General features: G+C 34.4%; 1 protein-coding gene across 2 annotated transcripts in view; it reads left to right on the top strand.

Moving 5' to 3' along the window:
- The first annotated feature begins 759 nt into the window (after nt 1–759).
- tan (C45 family peptidase tan) overlaps nt 760–23172 on the top strand; it is a 60570-nt gene continuing 38157 nt past the window's right edge. Inside the window, exon 1 of one of the 2 annotated variants that reach the window (XM_073074860.1) lies at nt 760–828. In XM_073074860.1, the coding sequence (XP_072930961.1) occupies nt 819–828 (10 nt within the window). In that variant the 5' untranslated portion in view covers nt 760–818. Of the gene's footprint in view, nt 829–8052; nt 8189–23172 lie in introns of those variants that run through there. The other variant, XM_073074859.1, reaches the window with a different exon arrangement.

The raw sequence follows: 23172 nt of genomic DNA, 5'->3' as shown, positions 1-23172 counted from the left end.
AAAAAATAACACAATAAAAAAATAATTATTAAAATCGGTTCACTAACGGCGGAGTAATTCGTGTACATACATAAAAAAAAGATACCGGCCGAATTGATAACCACCTCCTTTTTGAAGTCGGTAAAAAAATAACAGAGTGCAGAGAGGTAGAGTGAATTTTATTTAATTGTATTTTTTATTTTTCTGTTCTCCTGTGGCCATTTCCTAATATTTACCAGTAGTTTATGGACATAATACATAAATTACACGAGTGAAACCACGAGGTACAGATAGTCACTCATAATTAGGTGGTACGAAGTTCACCGGGTCATCTAGTTTCCTAATATTTACCAGTAGTTTATGGACATAATACATAAATTACACGAGTGAAACCACGAGGTACAGATAGTCACTCATAATTAGGTGGTACGAAGTTCACCGGGTCATCTAGTCTTTATTATAAAAAGAAATCTAAGCTACCCTTCTACTGTAGCATGTAACCATACTACAATAATATCAATGCACTAAACACGTTCTATTTATGTTATATTGCACCTTATATATATTCTTAGAGTTCAGCATATATTTCGAACTATCATGACAAATTAACGACATTCTACGTAAATGGCAATTATAATTGACATTAGTGTAAACTTGCTAAAACTATATTGCAGTGTTAATTAGATTATGTAGACACTTTGCACATAAGCCAAGTGGTGCTGACGTGGCTATATAGATAATTGAATTAATACAATTACAGGCATATGTAAGGCTTCCGAGAGTTAGGAGTCAGTTCTGCACAGTCTTTCGTTCAGTGAAGAACAGACAAAGTATCGAAAATGGAGCGAGGTAAGATATGATAAGATACCATCCAACAGTTTATTCCATTTATCTAAATGCCACGCGATATTCATTATGTTATTGTGATATAAATCAGCGTTTGCCCAAGCAAATATTCTCAAGTATAAATAATTAGTTTATAGTATCATTGTGTACAATTGTTTATTTGTAGTTATTTTGAAACGCGTGCGTTGTTCACAACTATACATTATGTTATCACGAGACCAACATATAATGTTACAAATATAGGGTAATTTTAGGAATAATATACCTGTAAATCAATATATTTTTAATTTACCCACAATGTATAACATCAACCTTCGTACCTAATCCAAGGCATTTCTAAGCCACGGCTGAGCTTCACATTTTTACTTAAATTAAATTAAAATGAGTAGGTATATTAAGGAATATTGACTAAGGTTAGTTCATAGCTATTTGTGCTACTGTCAATACCTCTTACCTATATTATTCTATATTTACTTTTAGTATGCGTATTTTATATATTTTTATAAATGATACGACATTTATATTATTCTATATTGTTTGCGTTCCCAGCCAGTTCATTTGGTTATTATTTATATAATAGCCAAATAAACTTCAGTTCAGTATTTTTCAATTATGTCGATCACAATAAAATCCGTAACACTTTTATCATTCCTTACAAACAGACTTATCGGGGGCACACATCTAAATTATAATTGTCACATTAAACGAAGGATTAAGATCATAAAGTACATTCATCCACATCGTTATCTGATTGACTTAGATAGATTCGCAATCTTCTCTGATAAATATTTAGTCAGTTATAACGGGAAAACTAATTTTGATATAAGTGTTTTCCGTTTTTGTAAGTAAATAATTACCTGCTAAAACAATGTTCTACGAAATTGACCACAATTTTAATTTATAATTCCATTCGTAATTTTCGTAACGAATTTTCCTTACGAAAATTACGAACGAAAAATGCGATTGTGAACATTTTTGTTGACGCTATCCTAGCGACTCTTTTGATCTGACTTTTTATTTTGACTGGTGATTTCAAATTGAATAATTAAAGTCATATTGTGGCTTAGCCAACTTACAGTTAGTTTGACTTCATCCATAAGGGTAGGTAAATATAACTACGTAACACGAGGTCAACGTGGAAGCCCTACAACTATTACTACTATTAATACTCACGTTATAAGTAACAATGTCAGGATCTTATAAGTAAAACGTAAAATATTTATAACCAGCTATCCGTTAAAAATACCACCTCTGAGGGTGGGTTGCAACGAAAACCAAGCTTGACGTTTTCGTTAAAGTTAACTATAACAATAACTTTGACGATAGCGATGGAATGTAACAATTCTGTGTTGCACCAAATTATATTGCATGAACGTCATTTGTCACCTCAATTTTTAGTCAACGCCGACTGCTGATACGGGAATTGACAAAAACAATAGCTTTAACCGACAAAAATCGATCGGTTAGCGTTAAATATTAGTTTTCACGTTATGTTAACCGGACCTCAAATGCTTGTTATTTAAATGACCACGAATCGCTTAACCGTAGATTGGACAGCTGGTTAGGCTATTGCTAACGTTAAAGGTGCATACAAAAGAACATGGTGCAACGCATCTTAAACGCCATGTTTTAAATAAAACAACTGCTATTAAATACTACTTAATGATTGCCACAATTAGGTAATTACCTTTTCTTGGAAATTCATATCATCAAAGTCATCAACCCATTATTATTCTACTGCTAGATTCAGGTCTCTTCTCAGAATAAGAAACGTGAATACCTTTGGAAACTTTTGAGTATATGTATAGACAAGAATACCGGTTTCCTCAAGATGTTTTCTTCATTATCCTCATCATGTTCTCTGTCGGCCGCTGCCTAAAAGAATTTTACACTCATCTCGCACCTTCTTTTGGTTGGTTTCAACGGAATGATGATGATTCGATGCACTCTTGCTGCCCGCAACCGCTAATGTCCTCTTAGCTGCCTCTTACAACAGGCAGGAAATACCGTAGCTCTATTCTTGTCCTGAAACTACATTGAGAAACTCAAAGGAGAGCTGAGTCATTGGTTTTCCACCCAGTCGAGTAGACGCATCCAAGCACACAACGCTCAAAACTTTATATCTCAATTAGTTCCATCGTTACATTATAATAATTATTCTATTTTAAGAATGAAGAATGAGAAGAAGAATGAATATTTGACACAAGCATTTTATACAGTAAAAAGATATGCTACGGAATCCTAAGGATTATACCGTTTAATCGAAAGAAAAGAAGATAGATCTGATCTAACATCTTTTCGGTCTATCACTGCTCATTTTTATTATTTATACATCATTTCATATTCATTCCCATAACGAAACACCTATATATGGAAATATTTAAAAATAAATTACTGCGACGGTATTTAAAAAATGTGTGTTACGGTTATTAGAAGTTATATTATGTGATTTTAAATATGTTACAAGTTATAATATTTCTGGTCACATAGCTTACAAAATTGTCAATAGATGTCGTTATCTGGCAACACCGTGCAGTAATTAACGTAATTAATTAAAATTCCTTTACATGGTTAGTTCCTTAGTTAACTGACGTTAATTTTCCTATAGAACGTTATATTTTTAATTTTGTTTACATATATTATTTTCTGTATTTTAATGTTATGGTCTCAATAGGTAGGGACAAACTTCGCAACATATCCGATACTTTCTGAAAATATACTCATGAGCTTTTTATAAGTCACGCAAAGAATTACGGAACTTACTTAAAGGTGATATTTTACACTTTTTAATTAGTAAATGTTATATTTTATTTTATTTTGGCAGATCATGATAACCGGTAATGCATACTGTTTCTAACAGTGTACTTATTATTGCGATTCTTAATAAGAAACGTTTTAGTAACATTGGTAACAATAGGGTTGCTAAATCTATAATCAGTTGTCCCTGTAATATAAATATCAAACGCCTGAAAGATCGATAACCACTATCGAAATTTAAACGCTTTACTATCGATATATCGTTAACTTCAAAGTTTCACAAAAAAAATCGTCGACAAATTTTAACGACCTTTTTTTGGGCAACGCTTGACACTAATTTCATGTCATAAAATGAACACTGTTATATATATTGAACTACTTAAACCTTAAATAGATAAGACATAATACGCCTTATCTTTATTATTAATTCAAAGGACGATTAGGGAGATAACAAGATGTTCTCTCAAGTGTAAAACGTATTTTAATTGTAATTAGTATGAATCTAATGATGATAGTCAGAAAATGAAGAGGCGTTTTTTACAAATGCCGATAAAGGTGGAAAATCACTAGTATTAAGTAACACGTTCTCACTCTTTGGGTTAATATAACTCTTGGTAGATAATTAATTTATATAAATTATATAAATAGCATACATAACTTTAGACTCGTCTAAATTGTGGAAGCGACAATTATGCTTTAATAGTATTTTTAAGTTTAGTGTTTTTATTTTCATAATAATTGTCTATTTAGTCATAACGATTGCCGTTACTTTATATCATGTGTTATTTATTGAAATAAATTAAATTGTAACTAGTTGTTTTTATTAAAATACTAATACTCGTATCAGCAGGCTTGAAAATTTTCGAAATTACCAATTACCAATAAATTTTATAACATTCTGAAACTTGTTGTCCACATTGCTCTCCAAATCGTGTGTAGTTTAATGACTTCCTACGGTGCCTGTTATTACGGACTTATACATGGACGGCGGACGAACAGAGTCACGGATCGCAAAGTTCTTTCAAGTGTTGCTCTTCAGACTCGAAGCCATTTTATCATTCCAAAATATAAACGGAGACATCGCAAGGCATATTATTGTGAAATTACTAATAACGGATTGTCCGCGCTACCATACATGCCACTGTCAAACGAAAAAGGTGCTCTTCTCATGGGTGCGAGTTGGTTAGCATACGTCTATTATAAATAAAGAGTTTTCTTTCTTTCTTTCTATATCACAGACGGTAGGAAGCCGTCATAACAATACTTGGTCTTGGTGGTAATCATACTCATCCTAGAAAAGGCAATTGGGCTCGGTGGTGACCATTAACATAATCTTAAAGCCAAAAGACTTCCCCGTCCTAGGAAGGGTCACTGTACAGAAACAGGACAATAAAGCAGTAATATGCATGCACTAAAAATCGTATAACAAATTACCAAAGCCATTAACAAATTGTCAATTAGTAAATATCTAAATCTTGGCCTCATTTTCTCTTATTAATGTTTTTTCTAATAATCGTATTTATTTCATCGTTATATCAAACGGTATATCTTTTTAGCTTGTAAATGTTTTAGAAATTTCACGCCCTTTGAAGTTCCACTTCTTTTGACTTCTGAGAGTATGTATTATATATAAGTATGTATAATCTGTTCCCTTGGTATATATATAAGTATGTATAAGCTTGGTCGTCCGTTATCTACTAGATAAAGGAAAAATAGCAAAATAGCGCCTTAATATAATCTTTTTTTATGACGCCGTGTTGCATACCAAATTAAAGGATTCACTAACACCGTCTAAAAATATTTATATTGCCAGCTCCAAAACAGTAAAAAAAAACTTTAAAAACTAAACCCCGTCTATGTAAAATTGTGTCATTTACCTACATTTCACATATCTATGCATGATGAGGTTCCGCGTCCGCGCGCGTAAATTTTCCGTAGCGTCACTCCAGTTATACTTTACATATTATCCTTATTAAAAATAACTCAAATTATAACGTACGTTAGTCTAACAGCTAAAAAAGTTTTTTTGTTAAATGAACGAAGTTTGGTTTTTGCTCATTTTATAAACACTGAAGGAGGTAACTGACCTGATCGCTCAAACGCGCGATCCGAACCGGTAGTGCCTTCGTCATGTACGTTCATATGAGGGCTAATCCTCGTTTAACGAGCGCAGGCAGAATGAAGCAGAAATACCATTGGCAGTTACACTAAAGCCTTTATTTATTTATTTTGAATCGAAACTACGTATTTTTAACAACTAGTAGGTAATCATTACGATACTGAAAATGATCTTGTTTAAAAAAAAACTAAAACAGTAACTAATTTTGCTTTCGCAATTTAGACAAATCCAACAACGCAACATCCCTTAAGTAATTTTATACTTATACATATAACACATACGTTCGAAAACATCGCATTCGGGTAAAACTAATAATTAAATGGAAAATAAAATTATCAAAGCAAAACTATTTTTATGAAATCAATTATTATAAAAATCTCCTTTGTATATCTAAGGTATAAGCCTCCTCCAGACGTCCCCGTTTTAATCTGTCGCTTCCTCTATCCAGTCTGTGTGGACTATTTTTTTGTTCTAATTACTCCAACAATGTATAGGAGAAAATCCTCTTCTTCCATCTGGACCTATCCAGACCGTAACCTGCTTAGTCCACTTGTCACCATTCAATAGAACTGAAAACTTAGTAAGACATAGAGGTATAGTCATCGCCAAACTGCTAGTCCGCTCTGAAGTTGTTGCGAGCGGGTGTAGTCGTACAATTTGCTATGGCGACACGATTCATTTATATATTCAGAACAGACTAGCATTATGGCGCGGACTGCACCTACGAATCGACGTAAAATAAATAAATGAAAATAAATGCGTACTAGACACACACACACACACACACAGTCTGTGTAAGTGTAAAACACAAGCATAATATGTGTAAAAGGTTGTTACCTATTTGTTTGTTGGGCATCACAGGTTTACATGTTGCATTCAGATTATTCGTACTCGTATTTATGTTCCAGGAGTGTTTGGGTAGGTGTACACACTCATGCATGAGTAAATGAAATCCTAGTACAGCATTTTGTTTGTAAAAATCGTTATTTTGTTAAAACTCTATACGCCTATAAATTCATTTACAAAATGATATAGATAGATGCTTAGGCATGTCGTAATCATGATCCTGAAGTGTTTGGGAAACAATGCATGGTCACGTGCGGCGTTTCAACAGTACTTAGTTATCTATGGGCAGCAACTATAGATAATGAAATGTTTACCTAGCATAGACAAAGTAAGGGTCGAGGCCACTTGTACCAGACATCTCAGACACTTATCTCTATTACTTTTTCTGTTTAACAAAATTATGTCGCGTTTATTTATAAATGCTATAATTAAAAAAGATTAATATCAACATTATTAATTTAACCCAATAATACTCATAATTATTATGTAATACTGAATATACTTAAGGTTTCTTTCAAATATGAGACTAAAATATAGTTTAATATTGTAGTCATAAATACACATATAGGTGTGTTATATATAAATGTATAGAACATCCACGTGTTACATAAATTTTAAACACAAATGACGAAGTATTTTCGTAATAAATAAAACATTGTTGCTACAGACACATATAATGTTGTCATCGTGTTTAATGAAATAGTTGTAATTAAAACAAGTGAAATTCTTTATCTCTGCACGAGGATCATGTGGGTTAATATCGGCCAACCCTTATAATTTTGCAATGTGTCGTACACACTATGTTCTATAGACCATATCAGACTATTTTTAAACTATAATAACGATAATTATATGTTATAGGTACCTACATATACCTGATATAAATTTGTATTACCTTAAGCCCCTCATTTGTATGGAAATCCCGTCAAAAATCGATTCAGTGATTAAAAACTTAGCCTAGATATACTCAAACATAGGGGCAAGTTTTATAAATCGATTGACAAGGTTCAGTATTGCAAATTATGATGTGCAGAATAAAATTAACATTTATGTTTGAAATTTAAGTGACTTTATTTCTTAATTTGTTTTTATTACAATATACAATTTAAATAATTTTGATATGACGTTGGTGAAAATAAAATTATTTCAGGTATCGTGTGACACTTATAGATAAACTTGCAATGTGGTTTTATCTATGTTTCTATGTATTTGCTACCCCCCATTACCCCCCTTTTAATACAACAATCTTCTTCAGATCATCATTCCATCGTGTTCTCCAGTCGCGGAAGTTCTACCTGATCCATTATCCGTAGAAAAATAAACTATTTATTTGCTTATTACCAATAATTACCGAAACTAAACGGTCCAACATAACAGGCGATGTCACGTTGTGGTCTCCTATTGTGTACGCACCACGACGTAATTTGCACATTATTTTTTACAGATGTTTTTCCACGCCCGTAGCGTTCTTATAAAGTCGCGGCTCAAACGCGATTCCAACTGGTATTAGGAGACGCACCGCACTCATTCGGGCGTTTAATTTAGAATTTTACCTCAATTTTATTTCTTTAATTTATAACGTGCAGTGAAATATGAAATGCATACTCGGAATTATTCTTATCAGCGCATTTTTTACCCTGGGTAAGGCTATTGTTTATTTTTTATATAAAATATTTGTTTAACTTTAATTCGGAAACTTAGAACATTCTTTTGTGAATAAAATTCAAACAGTTGACAGACCTCAATTAAAATATTTTATTGCGTTAATATAACTTTTCTAATTTAAATAAAAGGTGTAATATAGTCAATGCAAATTCGAAATCTTTTAAGTGTTTATAAAATAAAGTGAAATTGAATTCATTACCATTTAATTAATACATTTTAATTAAAAACCGAAAAGTATCAGTTTAGAATAAAATCTAGGTCTGTACTCAATTTTGTTATCGTCCTCATTTGCGTTTGTAAGATATAAAAGTTTAAATATATAATGATAAGCGATTAATGTCTTACTGTCATGGCCAACTTTCATTATATACGAATTGCAATCTTTTGTTGGATATTTTCTGTAAAATTTTACTTACGGCTCCGGTCATTGAAGGGCTCGTTAAGAAGTTTTAATCCAATCCGTATTATAACTGCGCAGAGAATAGGTATGCTCTAGTCCCTCGGCATTAGTGAGAAGAAACCTGTACCCAGAATTGTAACGTAAATAGGCTTCAACCGTTCATTTCCATGTTTTTGAAGATTGTAGAAGCCTTTGTAGTTCAACCCCACAAACATCACAGCCGCACTTATTTCTTATAATAGCAGTGTTAAGCGCTTCTGTGTTCCAGTTTGAAACGTGTAGTAAGGTAAACATACTTATACATTGTAACTTACATAGTTCGCAGGTAGTAATTTCTCAGGTCCTCATGTAATATATACATGTTAATAATATACATATTTCGAGATGGGAATAATAAAACTGGCTATTCAGGTTCCGTTGGTCTTGTTTTCTATGGAAATAATATTGGGTATGTTTTCTAATGACGAAAAACCTTTGAGGATCCGTTTGCTAGAGGTAACATATTTATTTTCGCAAGCTAATATCCTACAAATCAAGTACAGTAACGCTTTTTCAAAATAAGACATAAGACGCTACCCATTTATCCCACTACTGGGCACCGCAACCCTACAACTGCAAGTAAACTCGCTCGGTTGCTTCAATGTCAATTAAGAATTAATGAGAGTTTTATCAGTGGCCAACTAAGTGATTAGATGTCTTTAATACGTTTAGAAGACTGGTATTCATTAAAAAGGGCGTTCAACAGATATATCATATATTTGCCTGTGCACAACTTCTCTTTTAAGATCTATGAAAGTACTTACTACTTTTATATTATCTGAAGACTGCATAGATAAGTAAAGATTACTCAATCCTAACAAGAAAATGTACCCAGTTTTGAGAATTGAAATAGTTGCGTAAAAAAGTTTTGCCACGTCTCCGTGCTAAAATGTCCCTAAAATATTTGAAATAACAATTTATTTATTATGTAAATTACGCAGTATTAGTAATTTATTCGTAAATTTTCTCTAAAAATGTTTTTATTTATCAATAATTTAAAATAAGAACTTACTAATAAGCCGTTTGTGACTTCATTCAATTTCAAGGCGGCGAAGTATCTTTACTAATCTATGGTAGACTGTAACCTTTTCAAATATTTTAGATAATTTTCTTATTATTGCTACGCTTTAGAGCTCAATAATCTGCAACTACCACTGGACATACTACACGCCAAATCGTTAAAGCTGGTAATCATGCTCGTATAGTTCTTTTTATAATATTAATTATAGAGTAGCAGACGAGCATGCACAGCAGGGTCTACCTGATGGACATCTGTAATCAACCCCAGTTAGGGTTAGATACTCCTACGTGAGATCGGCCCCAGATGCGCCGCTACCCCTGAGGATTAAGCTGGAACGCTTCGAAAAAGTATGTCTCCCTTACCACACCCTTCAAACCAGAATGCAGCAACACTTAACGCTGCTGCTATGAAACAGAATTAGGTGTAGCGGTGAAGCCGCCGGAGTCGAACCATAAAGGATTCTACCACCTTCGGCTGCCTGCTTTATAATATGGAAAAAACTAAATATTTTAGCACTTATTATTAAGTATCATCGCATCATATCGATTTGTACGGAATAATAACCAGTTTATTGCTTTTTATAAAAGGTGACCCTTATCTTAATCTACATAATTAACAAAGCCTGTTTCTGGTACCCCATTTTTTATAAACTCGACCAAAAAGATGTTTTTCCTCTTTTTGGGGAGATGAAAACATTCTTCTCGAACTTCTGTTTCTCAAACGGACGGGATTTGTTCTTAAGAAATTTGGCAGATAAGTTTTACAATTGAAGAAAATGTTTGTTTATTTACACAAAAAATATCAAAATTCTTCTAACCGTTTCAAGGTCATAACTTAAACCACAGTACTTCATCTCTCCCTAAAATCTATCAATAAATATCCATACATATAATAAGTATATTTTTTCATTAAATAGTTGACCCAAAAATCCTTAGCGCCTACAGAATAATTATAATTTTTTACTAATTGTCCTCGTCAACCCATTACTTTCCCATTGCTGGACGTAGGTCTACTCTTAAAGTTACAAAGTTTTGACCATAGTCCACCGGGCTGGCTTAGCCCTGATTGCCCATTTGCACACCCCTTTCAGAACTTGTTTTTAAAAATCTCAAGCATGCTGATTTCCTCGCGATGTTTTCTATTTTCCAATATAGCAGATGATAAATAATTTCTCATACGCATATAACTTTGAAAATTGGGTGGAATATAATCCGGAATTCCAACCCAGAACCCATAAACGAAAAACTGAGTTTCAACACATTCACCGCTACCACTAGACATTGATTGTTTATTTTTAACACTACAATCACTATTATTTTTCTTACATAGCAACACAAATCTAGAACACTTGATACATGTCCATGAGCAATATAAATAACCGATTTAACTCTATAATAAATCGAGACTGGTAAAAACGGGCAATAAAAATAATAACATAAACATGTACTTAATGCGAGCAGGCACGTGATACCTGATTTGAGTACAAGTTTCGATCTATACTTAGAACTATAGGTACATATAAATAAAGTTGAAGTGATAATACTTTCAAGAGTTGGACAAATTTTCGCCTCATAAATAAATCTTTGATCAAACCAAAACTAAGGCACCTAACCTGTCTGTTTAGAAGCTAACGTAATTCTAAGAACATTTTAATAACTCACAGTTTCTACGTTAAAATCTACACACATAAGACTGCACTCAAGTAAAGTCACGCAGAAAGATAGGCATATATTTATAAAAATACATTACATTAACAGTACATATCTTACAGTTATTTATTATACCAGTTAAATGGATTTGTAATAGTGAATGATACGTACATAATTTTATATTAAAAAAGATATATGTATATAAATAGCGTTGGAGTATTGACATATTTATACGTTGGAGTGTAAATATGTCAATGATAAAATTATACTATATTCAGTGCACCAATTTTGAACACCACCAACCAATTTTTGTTCCGTTTGTACTCTCTGGATACGGAACCCGGATAAACATAATATCCAATTTTTATACACACATACTACTAGACATTATTTATCTAGTCACCCGATCCATATATTATAGTGTCTAATATTCATAAAAAAATAAAATAATGTGAGCCGTCACAGGACGCCTGGCAGATGTGAAACATCGGCATTATTTTGTAAAAGTAATATGCAGAAAAGAACATATTGTGATAGGAACTAAATATGTCATAATGATAAAATAAAATATTACGATTTTTTTCCAGATAACGATGACTATTTATTGAATAAACATTTATTTTCATTAAATACAAAAATTTACGAATTTATTTCAAATCGTGACTACTTAATTCGTTTAATCAGTGACTTCGGTAATAGTTATTGCGCATGGCCACCCGTCGCCACACCGTACACACTACTGCATATAGACTGTATATATATACCATCGTATAGAGTGGCGACGCGACGCCACGGCATGCGTCGCCACGCCAGAAATCGGTTTTACGTGCGGCTATAGATGTTTCACATCAATAAAAGAATATCACGTTGAAAATGACGCAATTTAACGGTTACGGTCAAGGTTTCTTCGCTACATATTGTCTGTCCCTGACTAATCCGTGCAACTAATTTACCTTCGCTATCACCATACAATGTTAAGCTACATTGAAAGCAGAACACACTATTTATTGTAATTAACTGTTTTACAGTTAATGTGATCTGATAACATGCTTAAAGACCTTAGCCCGTATTACTTATATTGACATACCTATTCATGAACTCAAAAACATCAAGATAGCATTATCTCGATTTCACAACGTTGTTATATTGAAGTCCGCTTTCTCTCGCATCATTAGGCGTTTGATTAGTGGTGTAGCAAACCGAGTAAATTCGACCAGGGAAGTCCTCTCACATCTCCATCACACCTCTAACGGCTTCCGGGCCTCCCTGGGGGCCTCCAATCACAGATGCTAAAAAAAGGTCGTTAGACCTCCATTCAACTTTCCGCCCCGGGGCTCCTTTAGTCCGCCACTGCATCGCCTATGTATTTGTGTGAGAGTGAAGGTGTGGATGTCGGCTAACTCACTTATGAGGCGATTACCGTAATCCTCAGAAGAAGCAACTGTCGGCTTCAGGTAGAACCACTGGTCTATAGAGCTGGTTACATTTACTGCAGTCACATTTTATTGTCAGATGGTATGTTTCAAACTTGTAAAAAAATACTTATAACATCAAAAATATTGACTAAATATGTTCCAAATCACTCATCACATTACAATTCTAAAAGACATTAGAATTGACTTCACAGCAACCTATCATGTGCACATTAGTATAAATTAGTAAGTTTTTGTGGTTATTTATTTTGTTGTTTATTCCACTACATTCCACTACATGAAATCTAAACGTGTTCTCTACTTTGTACACAAGGGCAATGTTACCGGCGATAATGTTTATAACGGTGTTTAAGAAAACAAGAATACTTTATTACCAGTTGGTTTTACCTCCAAAAGGCAGCCGGGCATTAAATTGAAATGTAGTAGAATTCTATATAATAATCGTAAAGTTCAAAAACTCCCATTGAATGGCGGTCATCGAAGGCAGGTTAGCGAAACTGTCGGCAATAAAAACTTTTTATATATGACTACATATTTTTTATCCACCAAATTTTCCACGTTATAAATTACGTTTCGAGTGACATCTACACGTGACCGTCTTCTTAATAAATAATTATACTGTCAGCCTTCGCGCGATGGCACGTGACCACGATTGCCATGATCCGGTATTACCAAAGGAAGATAACATACGAACGACGGTAAACGAATACACGAGTGACAGTCGCTAACTGTTGCTAACAGTCGCTTGCAACAAGAATCAGGCGATGATGACTGACAACAAACACGAAACCGTTTTACGATCATGTTTTGTCATTGATCGTTGACAATAGGCGACGATGGTCAGCGGCAGTCGTTGATGACAGTCCGCGACCAACGAATGGACAACTCATCATTTACTTAACTTTGACCTTTTTTTTTTTGGTTACGAGCGGGAAACCTTCAAAAGGTATCCTGTGCCGTGGGAGCCGCACGGGGTTATGTGGAATTCTTACCGCACTAAACCCCCCCCGGTGGCCGTCCTCTGCGCTGCGTAGAGGACTCCGGGATCTCCAGAGGAACGCAACCGGAGTCCTCTTAGCGCGTTGCCGCATCGGGCTCCTCCCAGGTGAGCGTGACGCTCGCCACACCATCTGGTATGCACAACGGTATGCGACCACACAAACCGCCGTCCTTCCCGGGGTCGCTGTCCGGGCGGTTCGAGCTCCCACTCTTACGACCCGCAACCCCGGAAGCCCCTTTTAGTCGCCTCTTACGATAGGCAGGAGATACCGTAGCCCTATTCTGGTCCCGGAACTACAGGGACCTACTTAACTTTGACCTACAGTACGCACGAACATTATTATTATTAATACAAATGGTCGGTGACAGCATTTTTCAGTTTTTGCCCCGCCTAAAAAAAATTGAAGATCGCGCGCTGCAAAGCACATTTTTTGCAAAGCAAAAGAAGGGCTGCGCGACGCCAATCAACAACCGCCTCAAACTTCTGCTAATTGTCGCGGCCCGTCGATAGCGACCGCAGCCGACCGTCGGCGATGGTCACCGGCGTCGATAGTGTATTAGAGCCCTTATACATACATTAATTTGTGCTTCATTATTACATAACTAACACGTTTTGTAGCCCAACTGCACGGTCTATATGAATTCGACATGTCTTTCATCGGTACGAGTACATTGTAACCCAATGCGTGCAAAACGCACAATTACAATAAGTACTTACTTACCTATGCATATATTCGCAAATAACGCGGTGAACATGAATTTACGATACATTTATTGTCCATTTACATTGACAATCATTTAAAAAACACGTTAAATAATATTTATATCGTGCTGGTATATGGTGGTAGCCTTTATTCCTATAATAACTGGTAATACCTATTATTAAATTGAACAGAATATCTACGTCAATACATGATGTCAATCATGTTCAAAGCAACATTTTAACTTTGATCTCTTTAATTTAAAATGGAGGAATACCCGTTTCTACATAAATATGGCCGATGATGTAGATATACATTTGTGAAAACAATATTTTATTTTGTGAAAACGGATACAACCTTTAATGAGGGTAGATCCTTGGCAGTGGTGTTATCACGGGGTGCCATACCTATTTTTGCTTTTAATAGCAGTTTTAACCGCTCCTGTTTTAATCTTATCCAACTTATTTCTCAGAAGTGGCAATGCATCTACGGACTCTGGTAGGTATTTCTGTTTTTCAGTACACATGACCATGGGTAAGTAGAACACCACTGTTTGGTATTCTACTTACGCCAGTATCATACCCCGATTGCATTTTAAATTAACAGGGAACAATACTAAAACTTATGGTAAATGCAGATAACCGGTGTCCTAGACCTTAATCCTACAATTGTAGTTTCGTTGATTATATTAATGAAGGGCGCGGTTATCGTGCAACCTTGTAGAACGCAGCCCGCATCGCGACACGCTACCCCTGACATCAGGGCTTGCCAACACAAAGTTAAATAAATCATCAGTGCATCAGGAATGTTTACTGAAGCGCGTGTAGATGATTTCTATGCGATCATACGCAAGAGGACCGCATCCCTGATGCGACGTGTGACTGGCAGCACCAACAGCCTCGTAAGCGTCATCAGTAATAAGATCAACAGCCCAATAATGAGCCACTGGAATATGGTGCACGTGATCTCCGCGGGAATGTCGCATAGAAAATAATTTTAGTTGTATTGTTATATTTGTTATTTATTATTATTACTTTTTGTTTCTTCTTTTTAATTATAATATATTTTGTACAATGTAATTACTAACAAAATATGGACTATGTCTGAATTAAATGGAAATAAATAAATAAATAAAATCATCCATTCCATAAACATCAATTATCAAAACAAATACAGGTCCGTGGCAATTATTATTAACCATTATACTCGTATTTCGGAAGTTTCTATTACGTGCATTTTTGTAACCTTAAATATTAAAGGGATAAATAGTAACATGTCTGCAAGGATTTCTTGCGTCGCTCAAAAGCATCACTAAAATCGATTAAGTAATTCCGTAACTCACACATACAAAAGAACAGACAAACAAATAAAAAGATTACATAGTTTATACTTTTTATATCGTATTTGCGTTATACAGAAGATACAATAATAATTGTGACGTAAAAGAAAGAAAAACAGCCAGAAAATACCAATTAAATACTTAAAAATCTACGTTAAATCTTTGGGTTTTTTACATAATAGGTAAACGGAATGATCGGTTCTGTGAAAAAGTAATTTAAATGCGTTAAATTTTTTTAGCAATTTAAGTAGCAAAAAGTGGAAGAGCCCTATTTGATTCAACTCCGGCGGCACCAACGCAACTCCTATTTCTGCCTCATACCAGCAGTGTTAAAAGCTACTATGTTCTGGTGTGGTTCAGGTGTGGTAAGGAACACATACTTTCCAAGGCACTCCAGCTTAGCCCTCAAGGTAGCAGCGCATCTATGGCCGACCTCATTTGTGAATTTGGCCTTGTCTAGTGTTGATTGCAGTGTACATGGACGGCAGTAGTTACTTAACAACAGGTAAACTGCATGTTCCCCTGCGAAACACTGCAAAACATTAAATAAAAATTAAATAACGTAATATTGCTCACCACAACCCTGTAAAACTATGGCGTGATTAACATGCACCAGATTCGCAATAACCTTATTATAAACCATTATACCAGATACTCTCGTGTCACAAAGTCTACTATAAGGTATTCTAATCATTAGAAACCATTTGTTTACATTTGCATCTATTACGAGTATTGTACAGTTAATAAAACATTCACACGGGCATAATTATGAATTTTGATGTTAAGAATGTGTCCAATTAATTTTATTGCCAGTGAATACAGCTGTTGCATTTATGCCGTATGTTTTAAAAGAAATTAACCGTTTGAATTGACATTAACTTGATAATAGTTAAGCAGATGCAAGTAGGTTATCCAAAAAATGTTTAAAAAATGCATAATTATGGACTTTATAATAGATTTTAATGAGAGCATCACAAATAAGTCAAGGTGGTAGAACCCTTTGTGGTTCGACTCCGGCGGCACCACCGCCACACCTATTTCTACCTAATAACAGCAGTATTAGGCGCTGCTGTATTCCGGTTTGAAGGGTGTGGTAAGGGAGACAGACTTTTCTGAGGCGTTCCAGCTTAGTCCTCAGGGGTAGCGGCGCATCTGTGGCCGACCTCAGGTAGAAATATCTAACCCTATCTGGGGTTGAATTCAGATGTCCATGGGCGGCAGTAGCCACTTACCATCAGGTGGATTGCATGCTCGTCTGCTACCCTTATATTATAAAAAAAAATAATAAAAATAAATGCGAGTATGTCACACTTAACACATAGATTAGTAAAGATTACTCACTCCTAACAAGAAAATGTACCCAGTTTTGAGAATTGAAATAGTTGCGTAAAAAAGTTTTGCCACGTCTCCGTGCTAAAATGTCCCTAAAATATTTGAAATAATTATTTATTTATTACGTAAATTAGTTATTTATTCGTAAATTTTCTCTAAAAATGTTTTTATTTGTCAAGGATTCAAAAAATGAACTTACTAAAATAAGCCGTTTGTGGCTTCATTCAATTTCAAGGCGGCGAAGTATCTTTACTAATCTATGATTTAACACTATATAGCTGCCATTGCTACTTCGGGCATCGGCGATTCGCGTTTGCCGATTGTATAGATTCTCCTTCACGCTTCGGCGACGTGGTGCGTTCGGTCGCGGGTCGCGGTAAATCGCGATTTTTGGCGATTGATGCTAAATGTAGCAAATCTGCTGGGGCTTAGTTTTAGATACTATCACTGTGGAAGTGAATCAACTACAGTTAAAGAAATACCTATATATGTTCATATACTATAGTCGTCATATCGTCGTCTTAAAAGAGATACTATACATCACACAGAGCTTTAAAAATCAATAACAACAATCATAACATCGTTTTTCATTAGTTAGAATATCTCCAAAGATGGTCGACATAATCTTTTTTGTAACATAATCTTGTATGATGCCTATAAAAACGATAAAAGATTAAGTTGTTTTTGTATATACAAAAATATAAGTGGCCCTGTTCAGACGTTAACTTACCACAAAAAATTTAAAACTCGCAACAGAGCCACCAATTGAGTCCAAAATTAATTGTTCGTTTCAATTGACCTTTGATAAAGTTTCACTCTTTTGAACCTTGGGGGACTAACACAACGTAACAACGAATAAAATAACAAAGGGGAAAGACCGAAAAGGGGGGATGATCAACAATTACAGAAAAATCACTAAAACTACTCGTATTTTTACCCGACTGCCAAGGAAGGGTTATGTTTTTCGCGCGTATCTTGTATGTTTGTCATTCTTTATTTGGTCGGATCTAACAAACGACTGAATGAATTTCGACAATTAAGGTGTCATTATATTCGTCTCAATGACCCGAGTGTCCTTGAATAGGTGTTAGAAAAAAAAACAAAATGGCGGGATTTTGGCGCGAAATAGTAACATATTTTAAAAAAAAGTTAACCGAACCTATCGAGTAGGGTATCAAATGAAAGGAAATTAAATTGAGATTACACATACATTATATAATATATACATATATAACACATCGATATGACTGTCTGACTAAATGAGTTGCTGTGCCAGAAATCAACGCAAAGGGAAACCGCTGAACGCGTGCTGTAATTTTACACATAGGTTATTTATATACTCCTAGCGTAAATGAGCATTACGAGGATAAAATAGGATAATATTGTTTGACCATCTTTTGATTTTTAAGCAGATACCTATTCTGAAACTTTATATTTGGCTTTCTGGATACAAATAATGAAACGCCTATTGCACTGTTTTTGGAAATTCTACTTAGGCATTTTTAGTGCAGTCGGGATTTTGACTTTTTAATTAAATTACTTATTGCCTTACAATACTTTGCTTTAATTATTTTATTTTTATTCATACATATCGTTTTTGTAGGAAGTACCTACAAATTTTTACTCACTTTTTCAGTTCATGGTTTTTACCCAAAGACGCTTTTTACTTGTTACTGTTTAATTCATAAAATATTTAATTAATTAACTTTTCTTTCTACCTGAACTTTCAACTGGAACCAGTCGTACTCACAGATTCATTAAAATCGGTTGGGTAGTTCGGAGGTCAGATTAGCACCACAGTGACAAGTGATTTGATATAAAGATCTCTATAACCAAATTAGTTGTTAATAGATACTTTTCTTCCTGGTGCAGTGCGCTCCATTGTTCTTGAGTGACAGTGGACACCGTCCACTAATATGCTACTGACGATTGTAATACCTACTGCGGAAGTTTACTACGGCAGTAGATACAAGTTATTACTTCGGCAATGACATATTCGTTACATTCAATTGAATTAAAACAATTGCAAGTCGAACATACTTACAATATTCGCTGTTCCGTACATAAGGGTTCTTTAAATAATATGTCATTAATTTAAAAAAGTTTCCGTAACTGTGAAATCTCACGTGCTTTTCTTCAGCCCCCGCGATGGACGCGGAACCGCAACACGCGTAAAAATACGAAAATTTAAGTAAATGAAATTTACCATCTTTTCTTATGGTACTCGTATTTATTTCCGTTTCCGCGGTGTGCACGGTTTTCGTTGTAACATGAATTTAGGACTAAGTTTAACCGCACATAGATATGTGCGGTTGCGGTGCGATCTCGTGAACTTTGAGGAACGAAAATGCTCCTTGAATTCTCACCGGCTGAATATCAGGTTACAGCTTATTGGTCTAAATTTAGTTCTCCCACGCAAAACGTCGAAGGTTTAAATCCTAATCAAATAGATTTAATTTTTATGAACGTTGTTTGTATTAGAAATTATTTCACATAAGGGAACAATTTCGACTATTTTTAATTGAACAAGTTTTAGATGTTAATTTGTAACTTTCTTATTATGCAAAATGAAGTAAAAAAAATACAACCGACTATTATGACACTACAAAGTAAAAAATAAATTTTAAATAAATGTTGGTTTAGTACATAGTTCGAAAGAGAAGTTACGGAAAACTGACAAAAATCCCTAATATATTTTATACTAAAACCTTCCTTATAAGATTTGCTTTCAAATAACCAAAACTCCATCCATATTGGATCAGTATTTTCTGAGAAAATCGCGTACGTACAAGTTTACATACATACATAGCGAAGGAATACAGAACCTCCTTTTTTGAAGTCGGTTTATAAATAGAAGCTTATCTTGCACATAATGAACGGTTCGGTATGAAAAAATATTCTTTACGGAACCCAAGCGAACTAAACAACTAAAGCAATTAGCGCGTATATAATTGTATTGCAGTTTTTGCTCGAGCATTATATAACAATTATATATATATAATTAGATACGCCACTTTGAAGGTCAAGATTATTTAAATGAGTGTTATGAGTAGTTACCATAAAACAGACTATAGAATACATACATTCGCGTTATATAAGTAGTGCCGGAGTTTTAGTTTTTTATAATACGGCTGTGACCACTTACCAACATTTGTGGATTACACTCGATAGTAAGTTGACCACTGTCGTCCATGAACATCTGCAACGCAAGTTGGATTGGACTTGAGCTTGGGCATAATAGCATTGTTACGCCTGAGTACTTACCTCAGAATACAGCAGCCCTTATTTTTTTTATAATATACTAGCTGACCCGGCAAACGTTGTGTTGCCATATAAATAAAAAAATGTTAAGGGTGAACAACCCTTATCACTTACGGGTTTGAAAAATAGATAGAATATTTGAAGCTGTGATGGTAGCGCAGTCTGTCGAATCCAATGTGAAACATTCCAAAATCAACAACTACTTACGAATTAAAAATTAATTAAAAAAACCTTTTCCCACGGACTAAATTGTGAATCTAAACCATTCTCAAGTCCCCTTGAACACGCACAACAAATTTCATCAAAATCAGTCCAGTCGTTTAGGAGGAGTTCAGTGACATACACACGCACATAAGAAATATATATATTAAGATTAAGATGAGTAGCAGAAGAGCGTGCAGACCACCTGATGGTAAATGGCTACTGCCGCCCATGGAGATCTGTAATCAACCCTGGTTAAGATTAGATATTCCTACCAGAGGTCGGCCACAAATGCGCCGCTACCCCTGGGAACTAAGCTGGAACGCCTCGGAAAAGTATGTCTCCCTTACCACACGCTTCAAACCAGAACACGGCAGCGCTTAACACTGCTGTTATGCAGCACAAATAGGTGTGGCGGTGGTGCCATCAAAGTCGAACCACAAAGAGTTCTACCACCTTCACTTATTCTTACACTGCTTATTATTATACTGTTATAAATAAATGAGTGTGCTGTTGGTGCCACGAATAATACGAAGAATTCCATCACCCTAAAAACGATGTGTCAACGTAATGTCTACTAAACTTAAAAAAAACACACCGCTTCACTGGTTCCAATATCAATATCCTTTCCTATGTACCGATATATGAATATGATACGAAACAAAATACTTTTTAAATAACAATAACTATTAATTTAATCACTGTATATAGTGACAGACTGACAGGCCTCAGGTGTTTGATAGCAGGTTTGGTCATTTTTTTTTGTCTAAGCTTCATTAATAAATACAAGGTGAAATCCTTGATATAATTCCAATCTTTCTGAATATTTCTTACACGAATTTAATAATACCTATAGATTAAAATAATACAAAGAACAGAACAGAAGACAGAAAACTTGTCATTGAATGCTTATGAAAATCCATTATTACGATTATTATAATATTGTGAATCAGATATTTGCTAAAAACTACTTAGAAAATCTATCTAAATCAGCTTTGGAATTATCATATTAATTCCGTTAAAGTTCCGTTAAATATTTCGTTAATTATTAATATGTTCATTAAATTTTAAAACGCGTTTGGACGTACCAAAAGCATTTTAACTACAACGATGTTAATTAATTGTATCATCGTGTTCGAAGTTGTTAGGGTAAAAATATTTTATTTGCCTCTCTAATACCCTAGTACCTTTTAGGTCACAAGAACAGGAAGAGCTTTGTCAACTGCCAAAATTACGTATCTTATTTTATTTATTTAAGGTCTTATTACATCACTTGATGTTCCAAAATGTACACACCCATTTTAAATATTTTTTGCTTCTAAAACATAATTAGGTATAATATAATAAATGTATACCTTGAGTTAAGACAAATAGTAAGATATTTGTCTTACCTCAACTACTATAGGAAATAGTTAAATATGAAGCAGCAAGTGTAATAAATATTCAAATGGTTTTATCCGTGCATAAATTTGCATTCGGATGTTCTGTAAGACGATTAACACTCGCTAGTAATAATTCATCTCTCCATTTATTACCTACCAATGATCGAAATTTGATGATGTGTAGTATAAAGAATTTGGTAGCGATTTGGTTTTGGTTGCCAAAGCATTGGATAGATATTAATGACGAGCAAGGTAATAGTCGCTATCAATGATTCATGTATTTAATCACAGAATCGTGTAAATGTAATAATAAGTGGAGTTTATTTTCCCTGAATACTAGTCTATACAAAACAAAGATAAATTGTCTGTGTGTTTTCAACAAATTATATATTCTAGAATCATATATTTTACAAACCAAAAACTTACTACCAATACGCACTTGAAAGCGCGATGGACTATGGCTTAAATTCTTCTCACTTGGAGACGAGTCATGGTTGACGACGATGGTATATGAACCGAAAGCACAAAACATTGAACATAGGTATCGAACTATAAATTCAAATAGTTTTAAAAGTTTAAATAGTTAGCTATTAACAAAAACACTTTGAAAGGATTGTCATTCAATCCGCAATTAGTGATCAAAATAATTTCAAAGTTCACAATAAAACATTAGATAGTACTGAATATCGCCAGATGATGTCGCAATATCTACTTTTAATTACGTACTTCACAACCTTGTCTTCCTTTACCTACGCTACTAAAACTGACATAGTTGTGCAGTATTAGAACTGCACGACACACTTCCTTAGTAAGTAACAAAGAGATTTCCTACTACTTACCGACGTCCACGAGGCGATCATACTAAAGTTTTATTGCCTTTTTGTTACAAACAATGTTATTACTTGAGTAATTCGATGCTCATCGTCTACATTTACAGTCCCACAGCTGGGCAACTGTGCAAAGAAAGGATCTCATAGTTCGACAGTTTTAACTAAATGACAATCATAGTTACACAAGATCCGTCATGAATTTCAAACTAACATCCTAACTAATAATTATCACAATGCGAATGTAAGCTTGTTTGTTTGTTTGCTACGGTTTCACGCCTTAGAACATAACCGATTGTCATGATTTTTTGTACACAAATTGTCAGGGGTTCAGAAAATGTTATAGGGTGCATTTTATCCGAAAAAAGTGCCGTTA

The sequence above is a fragment of the Epargyreus clarus genome, unplaced genomic scaffold (genome assembly GCF_041222505.1).
Source record: "Epargyreus clarus isolate Ecla_fem2 unplaced genomic scaffold, WU_Ecla_fem_2.2 ptg000007l, whole genome shotgun sequence".
In the NCBI taxonomy this organism is placed as follows: Eukaryota; Metazoa; Arthropoda; class Insecta; order Lepidoptera; family Hesperiidae; genus Epargyreus; species Epargyreus clarus.
Note: the sequence above shows the minus strand (reverse complement) of the source record. Positions and strands in the feature narration are given on the sequence as shown.